We start from the raw sequence: 19,192 nt of genomic DNA on the forward strand, positions 1-19,192 counted from the left end.
ACTGCCCCATCCCAGTCTGCCCTCCCAGAGGAGATGGACTGTGTGCCTGTGGGTCCTGAGGCAGGAGCAGGGGCCTTTCTGTAGAAAGGCGGGAAGGTCACCTTGTACTGCAGAAGGCGCAGCCCCGGGGGCCAGGTGGGGCCATGTGCATAGGCCCCGCTGGGTTTCTAGGGCGGAGTTGGCCTGACAGAACCTCGAGGTCCTTCCCTCAAGAGTGACAGAATGCTTTTTGTGCTGGGACCCTGGGAGAGAGGATCAGGAGTAGCAGCCAGTGGGGGCTTCTCCCAGTCCTGGGCTGTGGAACGGTGCTGAGGCCTCAGTGATGGGTTGCTCTGGTGGGAGAGCTGGGAGTGGAGCACAGAGGAAAACTGGAGGCTCCTTTCCTGTGCCTTTCAGTAACAGCAGCCCCGTCTGTGTGAGCCAGAGGAGGGGCTTGGCTTCTGGAAGCAGAGGGGGCGAGGCCTTGGGTTCTCCTGTGTAGGGTGATTTCCCTTTGGCCAGGAGCCCCAGACTTCCAGTGCTAATGGCTAGCAGAGACATGGGCGCTAAAATTCCTTCTCTTTCACTTCGTAGCTGTTGCCCAGAGAGCAAGCTATGCTCCCCAGGTTCATCGTCAGCCCAGGTCCTTGCTCTGTATGGCCAGCCTCTCATCCTCTTACTCGCGTGCCCGCACCCCTCCATGGCACCGCCAGCATCCACCTCTTCTTCTCTATTCTTGGCAGTTCAGGGTCTCATTCTCTTCTACCCAGATGCACAGACTTGCCTCCTAACTCTTCCCCTCTTCCACTTCTCCCTCCTGTCTTCCCACCCCATACAGTGCCACCAGAAATGTCTCTTCTAATTTCAGACCTCACAAACGCCCTCCTCTACCATAAGCCAAGGAACTAATCAGCCACAAGCCACACACTCTCCAATGTCTTCTTCCTTCTTCCCCTGGCGCTCAACGCCCTCCTTTTTCTGGCTGTAGTTTTGGTTCCCACTGCACCTCTTTGAGCCCTGAGAGGTGCAGTGGGAACCACCCTGGTAGAGCTTCTCATTCATTTGGGCTGTCGTTGGTGCCAGGTTCTCACTCTGACATGCCACTTGTTGAGAATGCTTTCCTGGACACCCCCCGAGCCCCTGGCATGTGCTGACGCCCTCCCTTCTTCTGAGGCCCAGCTTCGATGACAGTTCCTCTGGTGAATGTTCCAGATCCTCCCAGCCAGAAGTCACTCTTCCCCACCTACAGTCCCAGGGCCTAGAGCCGCACCTCCTTGTCTCCCTTGCATCCTAGGATCTGATGTCAGGCTCATATAAGACACCCAGAACATTGCTTTATACATGGCATTTACTCAGTGGGTGGGTGGGTGGATGAATGAATGAATGAATGAATGAATGAATGAAGGTTTGACCATGACCTTGGAGAACTATCATCTGCTTGTTTAGTGCCCTAGTGAGTCAAAGAAACCTTTATTCTCTTTATCATTTCTCAAAATGAGAAAAACAGTTGGAAAATCCTCAACTCCCACCCTCACCCCCAAGTTTGAGAAATGTCACTTTGAGGGATTTTCAGTTTCACTTTTCCGGAAAGACGTTCCTTTCTCTCCTTCCTCTTCTCGGGTCTCAGCGACGCCTCCCTGTGTCTCCCACCCCTAGGCCTGCACAGAGAGAATTTACTTTTGCTTTCTTTGCCTTTCCCAGAGCCTAGGGGGAAACTGTAATTTAGGCGACTGCTAAGAAAAGCTCCCCCAATTCTGGAAACAGCGTGTGCTTATTTTTGAAAGTGCTCCTTGTCTCTCCCCCAGCCCTGCCCGAGGCTCACAGTACAAGTCAGTCAGATTGTTCAGGGCAACAGTGGCGTCTGGAGACCTGGTTTGAGTTCCTAGGTTCACACCTAGCGTCCTTCTGAGCCTCAAGTTTCTTCGTCTGTAAAAAGGGAAGATGAAAGTTTGAGATAAACCTCGAACATGGTAGGTGCTCAATAAATACATCTTTATTATGGTTGGAATCACTGGATTTAGAGGGCAGCACTCTCGGTGGGTCAGACGGTACAAGTGAGGAGCCAGTATGATATGTGGAATCATATGAAATCGGTGTTTTTATGGCTAAAAATAATTGGATATTGTCAGTTGCATAGGAATCGATGCAGTAATCCAGGAATTGGCAGTCTTTCTGTAAGGGGCCAGATAGTAAGTGTTTTTGGCTTTGTGGGCCATACGGTCTCTGTTGCATGGTAGTAGCCATAGACAATACTTAAATGAATGCGCATGACTGTTCCAATAAAACTGTGTTTACAAAAACAGTCTGTGGGCTGAACGTGACCCCTGTAATATCTGCCAAGCCCTATAGTAATATGTAAAACTGATGAAATTACAGAAAGAAAACTCTATAATACCGTCATTCAGGTATCTTCACAAGTAGAACAGCAGCTTATCTGTATAGCTGTTAATAGTCTTTACTTTTAGTAGGCTGTATTCCAAATGCTTTACAAATATTAACTAATTTAATCCTCCTGAAAACCCTATGAATTATGTACTATTATATTTCCCCTGTTTTATGGCTGAAGAAACTGAGGCTCAGAGAGGCCAAGTAACTTGTTTGAAGTCACCTGGTTAGAGCTGATGTCAACTGAACAGAATTCAACCGAATGTGTAGGGTAGAGTTGGGCGATGATAACTCAGCAGCTTCAGGGAGGAAGTGGATGGATTAGAGCTAAGAGGAACCCCCAGGCCTGCTTGCTGTCCACCAGCTTGAGGAGATGATCTACAGAGGCTTGGGGTGGAAGCAGGTGTGGTGTAGGTTGGCAGTGGGGAGATGGGTGGGCAGAGGGTCTGGTAGTGTCATTTGGGACATGGGATGGAAAAGCATAGATTCTTCCTTTGGGAGCCAGGCCCCAAGCCGGGCTTGGGGCCCTTTCCTGGGTGACTCCCAGCAGCACATGCACGTGGAGGGTCAGCGTATAGGGAGCAATGTCCGCCTGTGGAGCAGGAAATTGTTTACATTCCTTATGTTCCATGCAGCAGCTCTGGGAAGCTCTGGGCCCCATTCCCAGCCCCAGCCGCAGCCCCAGCTCCAGCCCCAGGGGACCTGGTGGGGAGAGAAGGGCGAAGGAGCAGGCTCCCCAGCACGCTTGCAGCTCTGCTATCAAACCAGGATACTCGCATACCCTTTCCATTTGCTTTGCCTATTGATTTAGCCAGCAGAGGATGAAGCCGCTGATCAGGACTCTGGGCTCACACATGCCATGCTCTTCCTTCTGTGCCTCTGCTTATGCCGTTTTCCTTGCCTAGAGTGCCTTTTCCCTCCTCTTGTACCCTTCCTTGATTCTCTCCTCTCTTTCAAGGCTGGCTCAAAGTCCGCTCCTCCTGGAAGCCTGCCCTGACTTCCCCTTTACCCCCTAACCCCCAGGCTGGACCAGGTCCCCCTTCTCAGGGCTGCCCAAACACCTCACTCTCTCTTCGTTGTCACTGTCTGGACTCCCCTTGCTCCCCCACTAGAAGGAGACCTTTAGGAAAGGAATCACATCTTGTTTACTCCTGGGTCCTCACCACAGGTCCATGGTCAACACATGGCTAGAAGCTGGTCAAAAGCACATTCGTTTGAATGAGACACTACTGTCCTCAAACCCAGCCCTTTCACTTCTAAAACTTGGTCTTTGGGCAACTTGCCTGACCTTTGAGACTCTTAATGTCATCATCAGTAAGAAGGGATCGTGATATCATTGTAGGGTTGGGAGAATAAATGAGATAATGCAGAAAATTATCAGTATAGTACCTGGTTCCCAGTAGGTACCTTGGAAGTGGCCAGGGAGAGAGAGTCAATACCACGTCCTTGTCCTGTTACCCCTGTGTCTGAAGGTAGGAAAAGAGGCAGTTTGATAGGAGGCAATTTGAATGTCCCAAAGCAATAGCATTGTCCCCAAGAGCTAGAGGAGGAGTTCATGAGTCAACTTTGGTTCTGTGACAAGACCACTAGGCTTAGGGTGAGAATACTTACTTGTGAGTCCTAGCTCTGTCTGTTAGCAGCTGGGTGTCATAGACCAAGCCATGTAACAGCTCCTGAAGCCTCAATATTTTGATCTGTAAGAGGGGATAATAACCACCTCACAAGGTCATTGTGAAGCTGAAATGAGATTGCCCAGCTGTGAAAACACCTGGCCCAGCTCACAGGAAATTTAGAATCATGAATTATTGAATATCAATCTGTATAACATTTGAGAAAACTCTGAGCAGATCTCAGCTTAGGATACTTTCTGGACATGTGCCTTATGGCTTAGTGGCTAACCGCTTTAGAGTCAGACAGTCCTGGGTTTGAATCCTAGCTATGTCCCTAACTAGCTGTGTGACCTTAGACAAGCTACTTAACCACTCTGAACCACAGTTTTTGTGGCTTTTGTTTTCGTTTTTGCATTTTTTGTTTTTTTCTCCATAAGTTCTTTAAAATGAAGCCAACTATCTCAGAGAGTTGTTGGGGGAATAAAATGTCGACAGTCAGTTTCTGGCACATAGGAAAGTCTCAAGTGTTAGTATTATTCTGCTTCTATTAAGACTGAGGGATAAACACTGATGATATGGGACTTTTGAAGTCCTGAAATGTAAAAGCTGGTGTGTTGCAGTGGCTAGGGGTTAGGGTTTGAGGGTAAGGGCTAGGATTGCATCTTTACCAACCAAATGGAAGGAATGAGCTCAAGTGGTAGGAAGTCCTTCCTGGCTCGGAGAGCAATGTGGGGGAAGTGCTCAGTACAGGCAGAGGAGAGCCCCTTGGGAAGCCTTCGGGAATAGGATTGCGCAGGCAGTGTGAAAGGTTAGAGCTGGTAAAGTCCTTGGAGGTCTTCAGTTAAACCCTGCCATTGCACAGAAAGGAAACTGAGGCCCAGAGAGACTACCACCATGGCCTGCTGAACCCCTGCTGGTGAGTGACAGAAATGGGACAGGCAATGTGCTTTTGCTACAACTAGAGGGACTGTGACGGTGATGGGTGCAGTCAGGCTGGAGCCACAGGAGGCATTGCTTAACTGGCTGTGACCTATGGTTTGGTGTCTTAGGCCAGTTGGTCTGTGCTTAGGGACTAACAGTCCTGAGGAGAACTTGTCCCCACAGGAAGAGGGGAGAGAGCAAGGAGACAGGATGTGGAGGGCAGGGAGCTGCTGGCGCTGGGGAAGTTTTCATGGAGAGAAAAGTGGGTGGAGGTGGGGGCAGCTGAAATCTCTCTGGCTGAGTTCAAGTCCAATGGGTTTCCTTGTCTTTGCATCCCCTTTTCTCCAAATTGCTTCTCAGTTCTCCTTCAAGGTGGAAACCTCGTTGTTCCTCTTCTAAAGAGATTTTGCAGAAATGAATTCCTGTGGCCACTTCACCTTCTCCTCTCCCTGTCCAGGGTCAGTGATGAAGATTTGCTTATCTTTCTACCTAGAGATAGCTCAGAGCCCAGGGAAAAGCCCAGCTCCTCTGGCCTAGAGGAAGGCAGAGCCGGGTGACTTCATAAATCTGGCCAGGCAAATTCCCAGAATGCCAGGTGTCAGTCACCCCATCGTTGCCTGGAGAAGCGCTGAGGGTTGCAGGCTGTGGGCAGGGCGAGTCTCACCTTGCTGGCGATGATGGGAATGGAGGCCCGCTGCAGGGTGGCGCTTCCTCTACTGTCGCCCAGTGTTCTCTAGGCATTTCACTTCTCTCGCTTTCTGTACACCTCACTGAAACCCAGTGAGGAAGACCCTGTGATCAGGGTGTCACAGATGAGGAAACTGGGGCTTCGAGAGGTGAAGAGTACTCACCAGCACCAGCTGAGAAAAAGGTGGGGAAATCCCGGTCTCCTGACTTCAAAGCCTCTGCTCCCCACCCCGCCCTGCCACTAGGAAGCTGGAGTGAAAGAGGCGTCAGAGCAGGAGCGGGTCAGGAATTAGGGTTCAGACGATGGAAGCAGCTCCTACTGATGAGGAGAAGGAGGCGGCCTTTGGAGCTTCTGTAAACCTCTCCTGCTCTCTAGAGGGATTTCTAAACTAAGCTGTAGAGACTGATCTGCTCTAGCAGAGGGAAGCTATGGCTATGGGGGAGCCGAAGGCAAGGTAAGAAAAAAGGCCCATTGACGGAGAAGACAAGGTCTGCTGGGGCAGCGACCGGACCACAGCCTGGCTGCTGGAGTCCTGGGTTTTAATCCCAGCTCTATTCCTAGGCCTGTGACCTCAGAGAAGACAGTTCCTCTTTGGACCTCGGTTTTTGGATCTCTACCATGAAGTGACATGATTTCTGAGGCCTCTTTTGGCAGAGAACCTGTGATTTTAGTCTTGGATGTTCAGATGGGGACTTAAGAAAGGGAGGCAAGAGGGCCGGGCATGGTGGCTCACACCTGTAATCCCAGCACTTTGGGAGGGTAAGACGGGCAGATCACGAGGTCAGGAGATCGAGACCATCCTGGTTAACACGGCGAAACCCCGTCTCTACTAAAAATACAAAACATTAGCCAGGTGTGGTGGCGGGTGCCTGTAGTCCCAGCTACTTGGGAGGCTGAGGCAGGAGGATGGCATGAACCCGGGAGGCGGAGCTTGCAGTGAGCCAAGATTGCGCCACTGCACTCCAGACTGGGCAACAGAGCGAGACTCCACCTCAAGAAAAGAAAGGGAGGCAAGGAAAGACCTAGGGTTTGGTTGGGAGGGCATTGTCCTCAGGAACATAAACATACTTGGGCGCTGTCACACACACAGCCCCTCAAAAAGACACACATGCAGCCAGCCCCCTGAGTGCATGAGGTCCTTCTCTCAGGGGATGGTCCTTCCTGTTCGCAGGGTCTGTGTCTACTTCTCCTCTCCCGAGGTCAGGGGAGATGCTCTAATATTTAACAACAGGTATGGCACAGGCTTTGGCCAGTCAGAGCAATCATGGCTGTAAACAGCTGATGTAAGACTGTGCCAAGGTGTGCCAGCTATATGCCACCCCTGCCCCCATGCCTGATTCCTCTGGTACAGCCAAGAAAGGTAAGAGGGAGACTAGGGAACAAGAAGCTGGGGAAGTAAAGGCAGGAAGAGGGGTCACACGTTCTCCTTGTCCCTCCCTAGAACCCCGTGGTGCTGTCAGCCCAGCCTCCCCACTGCCTCTCGGAGCTCCCTTCCCATGCCTTGTGCCCCGAACAAAGCAGTCTTGCTTGCCAGCTGCAGCTGCGTTTTGGAGGCTGATGGAATCAAGGGGATCTGGTCTGCATTCCATGTGATTATCCCACACTTGACAATGGGCAGGGCACCCACAGGGATTCCACCCCTACCTGCCTGCAGAGTTAGTGCTTTACTAACCCTAATGGTCAGAGACCAGGGCTTTGTCTTACCCACTCTTTGCCATTGGCTATCAAATCCCAGGGGAACCCCAAAGTCCCCCTTCCTCTCTGTTTTGCTCTAACGCTAGTCTACTCCAGGTCTTTGCCACCATGTCCATGGATTGCTGTGCTGGCCTGCTGGCTGCTTCTCCTCCCTCAGCCTCTAGGACGGTTCTATTTTTCCTTACAAACGTTCTTGAGTGCTTATCAATTGCTAGTAGTTGAGATTTCCATCAATATTTTTTGACTGATTAATAAGGACCCTTCTTTCCTCCTTTTCCATGAGAACAGGTCATTTCCCAATTGGTCAAGAAATATTTATTGACTCCCCACGAAGCACAAGGCTTTTATTGGCTACAGAAATGGGGATGGCTGTCAAAGAAGCAGGAGACACAGTCCCTGCCCTCTAGGAGCCCTCACTATATTTATGAGAGCCAGTAGCAAAAAGATAACCAATAACACAAGGGCAATCTTCCATAATGTATTATTTGAGGCTTTTCTGGGCCTATTAAAAAGCCTGTCACAAACTTTATAAAGAAAGATAAAATAGAGCTGGTAAAAAAATTCTAGAATGACAGTTAAAATAGGGCATGATGTGTGAGAGGCCAGATGAGATATACTAAATTATTAGCTAGGACTTAGGAAATAAAGCAGTGTTCTCTAGAAGTTACCCTGAGTTCCCTAGGAACAAATTATGCCACATTTATCTTGTTCTCTCTTTTGATAAGATTCTAGAGCTTGGTTCAAAGGAGTGTCATAGATTTAGCATATCTTGAGTTCTACAGGGCTTTAGGAGAAATCTCTCATGTTGACTTTATAGAAAAGAGGGCTAGATGAGAGCATAGTTACATAGATTTAGAGCTGGTTGAAAGACTGTCCCCTGAGCATATTAATGAAAGTTCCCTGGCATTCCTAGATCAGCTTGTTGTGTCATTAGGGTCTGTGTCTTTGATGTGGTCAACATTTTTAGCAATGATGTGCGTGATGACTACAGAGGCATTCTAATCTGTTAATAATCTGAGTCCAGGAGAAATAGCTAAGAATCAAAATTCTAAAGTATCTTGACTGCAAACCAATGATATTCAACAGGGTTAAAAACAGAATTCCATATTTATGTCCAAAAAAATTAAGATCTGTAAGTATGGGCTGGGGAGAATCTGGCTGGGTAGCAGTTTGGTGCATAAGCTTTGGCCTCTCTACTGAACCCCCCTAGGTTGTCAGGAACCAGTGGTTGAGGATGGTTCTGCCTCTCAGGAGGCCTGTGTCCTGGTTGTTGGATTGAATTGATCTAGAGGCCATGTGGCATCAATGACAGGGGTAGTGTTCTTTCTCAAGCTGGTCATCATTGACCTAGGCTTTCCTAGGGGCGAGCCAAAGACTTAACCCTTTCTGTTCCAATGACTACTCAGCTGTTAAATGTCCATCAGTTCTGGTCTCTGGACAGAACAGTGTCCTCTCTTCTTGGTTGGTATGAAAAAGAAAATCTGAGCAGATTTCTTCCGAAAATCTGAGCAGATGTCAAATACCATTCCAATGATCAGTCCTATTTCTGTACCCAGGCTTCACTCTGACTCCCCTGGGTAACTCTCTGAGGACAACTGGCCACCTCCTTCTAGAAGGATCAGTGAACCACTGCCTGTTGCTATTTCACATTCATCCAAACATGCCAGGGTACAGAAGACTGAGCAGAAAACTCTACAAGCCTCTGTAGCCTTCCGTCCTCTCCTCCTCTGGAGACCCAGGCTCTAGAAGCTATGCCACATCATTAGCTCACTGTTCCCTCTGCCAGCCTTCTTCAACCCTTTCCTCCACATTGGACCATGCCTTTAAATCAGTTATCTCCAGGCCTGGAAATGAATCAAGGGAGTAAATGAGCCTTGCTGGAAGCTGATCTTAAGACAGGGAGTAGGATCCCGTCTACACATTCATGGAAAGTCAGCTCTGGCTACATGGAAGTCACATTCAGTGACCCCAGCCTTTGACCTTCTCTGAGGGCAAGGAAGGGGAATGTGAAAGTGTCTTGGCAGGTAACACTCAGAGGGCATGGTGGGGAGGATACGTAAATACCTCCAGGTGGAAAGAGCTGGAGGGAACAGAGGGATGCTGTGGGAGGAAGGGCAGAGGGGCTTTGCTATTGAGTTGAGGGCTCCCGGTAGCCTGTGGGACAGAGGTTATGAAGGCAGAGTGACCTCTGCTCAGCCTATCTGACTGATGCCTGACTACCCTGTGTTGTCTCCTCCTGTCCAGATCACAATGAGGACCTAGGGCATCTGCCTGCTGATACCCCCTGGCCTGCAGTGACCATGGCCCCCCGCAAGAGGAGCCGCCATGGCCTGGGCTTCCTGTGCTGCTTCGGGGGCAGTGACATCCCCGAAATCAACCTCCGGGACAACCACCCTCTGCAGTTCATGGAGTTCTCCAGCCCCATCCCAAACACAGAGGAGCTCAACATCCGCTTTGCAGAGCTGGTGGTCAGTGAGAGGGTGGGGAGGGACAGTGACAATGGAGAGGAGGGTGGATGGACAAGCAGAACTGGACAGAGGGCAGGGCACCTGTCCTGGGGTCTCCATCTCTCAAAACTCCTCTTGGGAGGAGGTAGGCCCCCAGGACACTTCGGCTATGTTGGGGAACCAGAATCTCTCGCTGGGATGGACAGCATAAAGTGTGTCCCCAGAAGAATGGTCCTACCTCCTCTCTGCATTGGATTGTAGACCACAGGGTGCAGTAGTTAGGTTATCATAGGAAGGGGCAGCTCTGGGCTTTGCAAACTAAGATGGTGAGACATCTCAAAGAACATCAGAACATTTGGCGCCTTTCTCTCTTCTGCTCCTTGGAGTTTCCCTGGGATCTTTTAATGTCCAAGACACAAAGAAGAGACATAGTGGGATTCTGTGGGCAGACACTGGGCACCTCGGAACAGGGGATGATTGGCTAGGAACATGGAGGTAGAAATGTCTATGTCATGCGTGGGGTTCCAGTTCAGGCCTGGGATGATTATATGCTGTGCCTAACAAGGGGCAGGTGAAAGCTCTGCCATTCACACCAGGAGCAGCCTGTGCTGACTCTGCAGTGCCTGCCCAGGCCAGCCTTCAGACTGCCCTTGTGAGAAGCCCCTGTGTGTGCAGCTTTATACCATGGCCACAAATAGACTAGGAAAGAAGCATGATTTCTTCTCTCTTTGGAGGTCTGGTGGTGAGACAAAGTCTGCACACCACAGGAGGTCCCAGGCCTGGTAAAGAGCCATAAGTACAAGTTCATCTACCATTAGCTCTTGGTCACTCATTCTGTGGTGGGCCATTAGTAAGCCAGTAAACAAACAATGCCAGGTGGTTGGAATGTAGTTTTATACTTGTATTTGCTAATAAATACACCTGGTTAAACCAATCCAGCTCTTTCAATGACAGGGTCCCTGTAAGATGAGATTAAGCAGTTTATATGAAAAAGTTGTCCAGCTTCCTTGTGACATCAGGTTTAGGAAAACTCACTGTTTCCCAGTTTTTAGCTTTTCTCTGGATGGGGCAAGTGGTGGGGGACAAAGTGTTTGCTAGTGTAGAATAATATCTGGAGCCTGATCTGTGTTAGTCAGGGATGCTTTCTTGAGTAGAGTGAGTTTTGAAAGAAGGACGTGATGGGCAGTGTTCCTTTCTTTGGCTCTTTTATTCAACAGATATTTACTGGGCATCTTCAGGACAGGGACCCTTGCATGGCACTTTAGCAAAAACAAGGGTGAGTCAGACGAGCCTTGCCTGCAAGAAGAATAGCATCAGGTATCTCTCAAACAAGAGAACAATATTTCTTGGAGAGACTGCTGGGTGCTGGGCTGTATGGGGGTCCTAGGGATGTAGTGATGAGCCACCAGAGACCTCCCCTGCCTCCAAGAATGTGAAAGCCTAGTAGGGAAGACTGATCTTGAGGAGCAGAGACAAGTGTGATGAGTGCTAGGACAGGGAGCATTCAGGGGGTGGGGGCATGGGAGTGCCTAGCAGGAAGCTGTATTCTAGACTGGGAGAAGTCACAATGGCCCCTGTAAGCAGTGACATTTTCACCGAGATAATAAGTGAATGAGGTTCAGGACAATGACTGCAGAAGAAATGGTATATGTGAGTGTCAAGTCAGAAGCTGGGTCCTTTTGGGGTGCACAATGAAGACCAGAAGAACTAAAGTTTTTGGATTAAACCCTAAGGGCAGTGGAAAGTCATGGAAGATTTTAAGCAGGGATTTGAGGTGATCTGATCACTTTTCTAAAAGACCATACAAGGTGCTCTGCTAAAGAAGGGTTCTGGGTTGACCATTTGGAGGCTTTTGCCTCCTAATCCTACAGGTTAGAGAGAAGGGTGCCTTAGACTAAAGTATTAGCAATGAGGATGGAGAGAAGTGGACAGATTCAAGAGCTATTGAGGAGGAAAGATAATAGGACTTGGTAGGATCAAAGAGTGAGTAGGAATCAAAGAACACCCCAGTTTCTGACATGAAGTGTTGGATGGATGTTGGGACCCTGGACAGGATAGGATATACTGGAGGAGATTCAAGTTTAGGGGGCTGGGATGATGAATTCAATTCACACATTCTTTCTGTATATCAGTTTCCTTATCTGTAAAACGAGTTGTTATAAGTTATAAACAAATGAATAAACATTACACACTTAGAACAGTGCCTGGGACATAGTAGCTCTACGTAAGTACATCAGAGTGGAGACATACTGGAGACAGTTGGGCCCCAGGGTCTGGAGTTCAGGAAACTGTTGGCCTAGGGGTACAAGTCTGAGAGAGTCTGAGATAATAGCTGAGTCCTGGGGAACAGGTGAGGGAGGACGGTGCCCTGAGGGACTTCATTTAAAGGTAGGATAGAAGAGGAGAAGTCATCAGGAAGCCCACGCAGAACACGGGGTGAAACAGGAGAGACTGCTCAGGAGGGTAGTTGCTAAAGAAACCAGGGAAGTGAGGTTTAATAAGAAGCAAGCAGTCAGCAGTTATATGCTGCCTGGGCTGAGCAAAACTACCATTGATTTAGAGATAGAGACCACGGGCTGGAAAAGACAAGTACATCGATAACCTGAATACAAGCTCATGTGGAACTGCTCTGTAGTTGAGGAAGGGAGAGATTCTTCTTACCTGGGAAGGTCTACTGAAGGCTTGCGGGAGGAGGCTGACACGGTGCCCTAGGAATTAGACCAGGTCCTTGGTGTGAGTGGGTACGGAGGCCTGTCCAGGCAGGACTCACTGTGTAAGCAAAGGCACAGAGGTTGAAGGGGGTGCAGAGTTTGTGTTGGGAAATGTAAGGTGCATATAACTCTCCTTTTTCTTTTATTTCTGATTTTGATCGTGGAAAAGAAACCTCAAACAGCATTCTGGGAATTTTGACAAAGAACTTCCTGGGATACCTAGAGAGCAGTTCTAGGGAAGAACTTTTGTATGGGATTAAATCTACAGGAGTCTTGAGTTCCAGAGGCAGGTGAACTAATGGGTATTATTTCAAATATCCCTTGTCTGTGCTGTCTGAATGGCAGTCCTTGGCCAGATGGGGCTACTGGCTCATCTGAATTGAGATGAACTGTAACTGTAAAATGCACACCAGATTTTGAAGACTTAGTGTGAAAAAAGGAATGTAAAATATCTCATTATTAATTTTCTACATGATTATATGTTTAAATGATTATATTTTAGATTTACTGCTTTCAATAAAATGTACTATTGACTTCACCTATTTCTTTTAAAGTTTTTAACGTGACTAGAAAAATTTGAAAATATATGTGGCCCCTGTTATCTTTCTATTAGGCAGTTCTGATCTAGGTGAGAGAAGAGAGTCTTAATATTCTCCCTTGAATAAAAGTATAGGGAAAAGATTACAGATATCAAAATTTAAGACTATTATACTTCCTTAGATATTGTTTTCACTGTTTATTGTATTTGAAAATATAAAGGTTAGTACTATTATGCTTTGTTATGCTTAATTTATGCTTAATGCAATTTTTGCTTTTGATTTTTAAAAAAGCACACAATGTTCTCCATGGCTCAATAACTAGTCCTTTGATTAGCCCTTGATTAGCATTAGGTATTGCTCATGCATGATAGGAGAAGCAGCTTCAAAAGATTTTCAGGGGCCGCCTAGCACAGCAAAACCTTTAAATTCACCCCAAAATACCTAGGAATTACCCCAAATATGATCTCATAAAGTTCCAGTTTGCTCCTTGGAAAGTTTGGACTAGCCTGATGGAGCCCGGCGCCTTCTCTTGGTGGTCCTGCAGTGGGAGGGGCTGCCTCCAGCAGGCACTCCCTCCCTCGGAAGCAGATCAATGCCTCCCTGGGCATGGCTCGCCCATCCTACTCTGATTAGCCCCTTGTCCTCACCAGCTCTGTCCAGCCCGTGCTAGGGCCCATGCTGAGTTTGGGGGAGCCAGAGAATGTCTAGGGGAGAGATTTGCAGGGCAGGTAGACCTGAAGGATTGGACGAGAATTGGAGAGAGGCAGAACTAGATCTGCAGACAACTCCCTTCTTTGTTAGGCTTTGTATTATGGTGTCCACAAGCTTAAGAATCACAAGGGATGGAAGACAAGAAACCGTGGGGCGAGAGGATCAGGAGCTAGCAAAGCAACGCAGGAGACGCGCAGGGAACAGGGTGACCTGAAGCAGGAGGGTGGATTTGCAGAGACAAGGTTGGGGGTGGAGAGGAAGTAAAGGGAGTGCAATGGAAGACACACAGGGCTGGTTGAGGCAAGGGGATGGGGCTATATTTCTCACAGAAAAAGAAATGCCCTATCATATCTTTGATGCTCTTTGGGAGGAAGATAGTAGGCTGAGGACCTGATCTGGGGGAATTCTAATTTCCTGCAGGGCTGACTATTCTAATCTTAACCATCCCTAGTGTCAGACATATTTTTTTCTTGTCTTTGCAGGATGAATTGGATCTCACTGACAAAAACCGGGAGGCTATGTTTGCACTGCCCCCTGAGAAGAAATGGCAGATCTACTGCAGCAAGAAGAAGGTGCCCTCTCTGACCCTTCCGGCCACATCTCAGGGTCCACGGCATGGGGTGGCTCTTGCTGCCTTACCTGCCCATCCATTCACCTGATGTTTATTACGTGCCAGCACTGTTCTAGGTGTTGGAGGAACAACAGTGAATAAAATAGAAAAAAGGAAATTCTGCTCTTCTGGAGCTTACACCCACAGAAATAGGATTCTCTTTTTCAAACACCCCTTAAGCAGGACCTGCTGCATTCCAGGACTGGGGCTGGCTGGGAGAGAGACAAAGAAGCAGAGTCTGGACTCTCTCGTGCCTGCTTCCAGGCATGGAGGGTGGGCAGCCTGGACCATACCTGGGGCAGCTTTGCTATAAGAAATCAGTTTGGGGGACAGGGGTGTCCTCTTTTGGATCTTTAGCCTCCACGCTGTCCCAGGCTAGGGCTCACACATCAGTCCTTGTCCTCCTCAGCATATCCTCTCTCTCCTCTCGCTCGTTCAAAGATGCTGTTAGCCTCCTGCTGTGGCCCTCCCTAGAAAGGGGTACGCTGGGCTCCAGTCCAGCTTGATTGGACTTGATGTCCTCCCTTCTGCTTCCCCAGTGGCTGTGCATTCTTCTCTCTGCTGTCTCCATCTCTGTGTTTCTTCAGCTTGCCTCTGTCTCTATGTCTCTCTCTTTCCCCCTTTCTATTTTAGTCTGTTTCTTTTACTCCTGAATTTTCTTTTCATGGCCTACTTTCCTCCTCTCCCCTCTACCCCCCCCAGTTTTCAGACTCGAGTCCCAAGCCTAAAACTTGTTCTTCTGCCCTCCTACATTGCTTTGGTGTTTGGGGACCAGAGCCTGGCTATTCCCATGCCTGAGGCTCAGGCTCCCTCCCTCCTGGGAGGAGACAGGAAGGTCTGGGCAGAGTCTGAGCCATGTCTTCTCCGTGCTCCTGTGCCCACTCATAGCTCTTCTCTTACTCTTCCTGCTGAAGACATTTATCCCATCCCCAGGGCTCCACATTGAACCAGACTGACCTTATAATGTTGGAGGATTCAAATATACACCATTTCAGAGTTGCAGGAACCTGGAAAACAACCCAGTGTTGATGCAGTCTCATTCTTTATTTTACAGATGAGGCCAAGAAGGCCTAGAGAGTCAAGACTCACCCATAGCCCATCCAGTCAGTTATGGCGAGTGGCTGCCCATTGCTAGAACCTGGGACTGCTGGGGAGGATAGTGCTAGAGGCTGAGGACCTGTGACAAGAGGCATGGGCTGCACACACTATAAGCCATTGTCTAGTATACTCAATGCACGCTTTATTAAGCACCTGCAGAATATAACATTCTGTGTTTATGCATCTCATTGTGAGAAAAGCAGGTCTTTAAAAAGCTCAAATCATGGAAAGAAGGAAGGAAAGAAATTTCAGGAGTAATTAATCATATCTCAGGATTCTCCATTTTCCAAATTGATTTACTATGGAGTTCCCTTAAGTTGGTCTCTTCTACAACTGGAAAAAAAAAAAAAAAAAAAAAAAGGCCAGGCATGGTGGCTCATGCCTGTAATCCCAGCACCTTGGGAGGCTGAGGTGGGTGGATTATCTGAGGTCAGGAGTTCAAGGCCAGCCTGACCAACATAGAGAAACCCCATCTCTACCATAAAAAAAAAAAAAAAACTAGCCAGGCATGGTGGCACATGCCTGTAATCCCAGCTACTTAGGAGGCGGAGGCAGGAGAATCACTTGAATCTAGCAGGAAGTGATTGTGGTGAGCTGAGATCATGCCATTGCACTCCAGCCTGGGCAACAAGAGTGAAACTCCGTCTCAAAAAAAAAAAAAAAAATTATTAAAATACAAGGGCATCTCTTACTGCCTTCCAAACCAAACTGTAATTTCCCCACACACTTTCACACCCTTCCGCCTTCCCACATGGCACTTCCTCTGTCTATAACACCCTCCCCACCTGTCTTAGCTGTAATACTCTTTAATAACCTAGTGTTCTTAGACCACTCACCCCCATCCCCTACAGCTTTCTGTGTTGGATGGATCACCCTCCAAGGTCTGCTATGGGCAGCTCTGCCGTAGAACACTGACCACCCTTTCTCTGGTACTGGACTGGCAGTACATGGAAGGCAGAGACCATGACTCTTTAGTCCGTACTCCGTACCTGCAGAGCTCAGTATGGTGATTGGCATCTAGTAGGTCCCCATTCAGTGCACATGGCACGGGTAAACAATGAGCCAGCAAGTGCAGGAAAGGATGTGTTTGCCGACGCAATTGTTTTTGGTGCTGATTCCCCTCCCCAAGGCAGAAGACAGAATGTTTGGCCTTCAGTCATGGAGAATTTAGCACGTATAACCATGGTTAAATTTAACATTTAACCATGTGAAGTCATAAAGACCCAAACAAAGCAGCTTTCCTACTGGTCTAAAATTTGTATTTTGTGAAACGAAATAGAAAACATCGAGTGGATGGAGCTGAGAGCTGCAGGGCCCGCTGGCAGCTGGCGGAGAGGTGGTTTGTCAGGGAGGGTCTGGAGAAGGTTAAGTTTTCATGCCGATTTGGAAGCAGGACAGTGGAGAAAGCAGATGGGGAGGAGCCTCCAAAGTGACCTGGGGCACAGGAACAGGAATGAGCAGGACGGGTGTGAGGCCCAGAAGCAGATCCATTTGGCTGGAGAAGGCTGGATTTTCAGTCAACATTAATAATTCTTTAACTCCCATCATTCTTGCCCTTACTTGGGGAAGAGTCGAGCCTGTCTCTTGAGGGCTGAGCACTGGGCCAGAGGTCCTCGGATCTGGTCTCTGCCTCCCCGCGGCACATCCCCCTCATTCGGGAGTTTGCCAGAAATTAAATCACAGGCCTAAGGGGGTCTCCTGAGTCTTTTCAAAACCCAACCCCTTGGAAATTTTTCTAAAGTTACTATTTAATGAGTGCCTATTATGTGCCAAGTGTTTTCTATTAGTGTTCTAGAACTGCCTGAAAGACTAAGTTTTTAAATTTCCCAACTGTCACAGACCAATACTTTTGTAAAATATGAGAATGAGATTATCAGAGAAAGTAAAAAGATGTATAAAAATAAACACAAATTCGAATTAGATTTAACAGCCAGGAAATTATATGTCATTAACTACAAGCTGAGCAAACAGAACAAGAGAAAAAGAATTTTTAAAAAATGGTGCATGTTGCTCACTGAGAGTACATACACCTGCATGGTTGCTGCCCGTGTCATTGGCTGGCCATGAGAGTCAATGTTCATCATCTGTATTTCACCAAGGGAGAAATGGAAGCCTGGGAGAGCATGTAATTTCCTCCAGCCCACCCCACGTGGGCAGAGCTGTGAAATGAATCCCTCTGCTGACATTGAATGAAGCTCAGGATCTCAGGCCACGGGCCTGCCTTGCCTGTTGGTCCATGCTATCCTTTTTCTTGTTTCAGGAGCAGGAGGACCCCAACAAGCTGGCGACCAGCTGGCCTGACTATTACATTGACCGCATCAACTCCATGGCTGCGGTGAGTGGCTGCCCCTCTCCTGCCCTGCCCCCACCTGGAAAGGCTAAGGCAGAGAGGGATCCCCCCAGCCCCCACCCCCGACACACCAAACTGCCTTTTCCTGCTCCTCAGCGCCCTACTGCCCACTCACTGGAGTTCAGCTTTCCAGTTATTCATGAAATTTTAAGGTAATCCACCCCTCCTCTGTGCAATCTCAGAGTCCCCCAACCATTTAAACATTTTAAAATCCATTTGGGCATCACACAAATTTGGGAAATAAACCGGGCCAGTAATTCTCCCCATTTCACAGATGAGGAAAGTGAAGTCCCAGCCCAGAACCTAGGTCTTCCCAGGGGCCAACATTCGGTCTCAGTAAACCATTCCCCGAGGCCTCACCCTTTCTGAGGCAAGCATGGCCCCTGGGTCACACCTGGGCTGGAGTGCAGGGGGTTGGGAGACAGGCAGCCCAGCGTGACTTCTGCCCCCTTCTACCTGCTGGCCCTCAGATGCAGAGTCTGTACGCGTTTGATGAGGAGGAGACGGAGATGAGGAACCAAGTCGTGGAAGACCTGAAGACGGCCCTCCGGACACAGCCTATGAGGTAACTCAGTTTCCCCCTTTTGCTTCCTGCCATGTCCCTTCACAGTTGGTCTCCTTGCCTTCCTGAAGCCCTGTGCAGTGCTCTGCTCCCATGCCGGTCCTCCTGGCCAACTCTGCCTCACCTGACTTCACTTCCCAGCCCCTACTTCTCTCCTGGGAGGCTGCCAGGGCTTGGGAGGAGGGGAGAGAAGCCTGGGAAAGTGGGATAAACCTCAGGTCCTGAGGAGCTCTCTAAAGAGGAATCGAGGGCAAGTGCTTTCTAAAATTTATTCATTTATTTTTGGTAAGGGGATAGAATAGGAGGGTGACCAAATGGACAAGGTACATAAGAAAGAGCCGTCTGAGGATGAGGGGGCAGGGTGAGCGCCCCGTCCAGGAAAGGAGGAACGCGCGGGTAGAGAAGTACTCCAGCCACTAGGGGGGGTGTGGTGTCTCTGGATGGGATTTGCCATCTAGAATGGGAAAAGCAGTAGAAGTCCTGGAGCCATGGGAGGACCCCTTTCCCTTCCCAGGCCACAATGTGTGGGGCCCAAAGTGGGTCTCCTTGTGTTTGGGTCTGCCCCGTGGTGTGCTGGAACTGGCTCGTACCAGCTGGCGAATGCCGACTGTCAAATTTTCAGCAATTTTGTAAGCTGGTTGTTAAACGTAGCTATGATTAAAATTTCAATTATATAAGTTTAAGATTCAATAAGTTGTATCAAAACAAAGGTAATAACTACTTGAAACTCTTCACTCCCAAATTACCCAATTATTTTTCTACATTTACTATAATGTATACTTTTGAGTTTACATGCATTGTATGTACATGGAAACACTATGAAATATGCATCTCTTCCCAACTCTGCATTCAACGACATCAGTCTGTAGCTTGAAATTGGCTATGC

The 19,192-nt window shown here is 48.5% G+C and overlaps 1 protein-coding gene across 7 annotated transcripts in view; it reads left to right on the plus strand.

The window, feature by feature from the left end:
* Positions 1–19,192, plus strand: part of DAAM2 (dishevelled associated activator of morphogenesis 2) — a 979,794-nt gene that overhangs the window by 921,750 nt on the left and 38,852 nt on the right. For 6 of the 7 annotated variants that reach the window (XM_050787574.1, XM_050787573.1, XM_050787571.1 and 3 more), the window contains 4 exons: positions 9,523–9,746; positions 14,169–14,258; positions 17,655–17,729; positions 18,215–18,309. In XM_050787574.1, coding sequence (XP_050643531.1) covers positions 9,579–9,746; positions 14,169–14,258; positions 17,655–17,729; positions 18,215–18,309 — 428 coding nt within the window. In that variant the 5' untranslated portion in view covers positions 9,523–9,578. Of the gene's footprint in view, positions 1–1,378; positions 1,950–9,522; positions 9,747–14,168; positions 14,259–17,654; positions 17,730–18,214; positions 18,310–19,192 lie in introns of those variants that run through there. The other variant, XM_050787568.1, reaches the window with a different exon arrangement.

Source organism: Macaca thibetana, chromosome 4 (genome assembly GCF_024542745.1).
Source record: "Macaca thibetana thibetana isolate TM-01 chromosome 4, ASM2454274v1, whole genome shotgun sequence".
NCBI lineage: Eukaryota > Metazoa > Chordata > Mammalia > Primates > Cercopithecidae > Macaca > Macaca thibetana.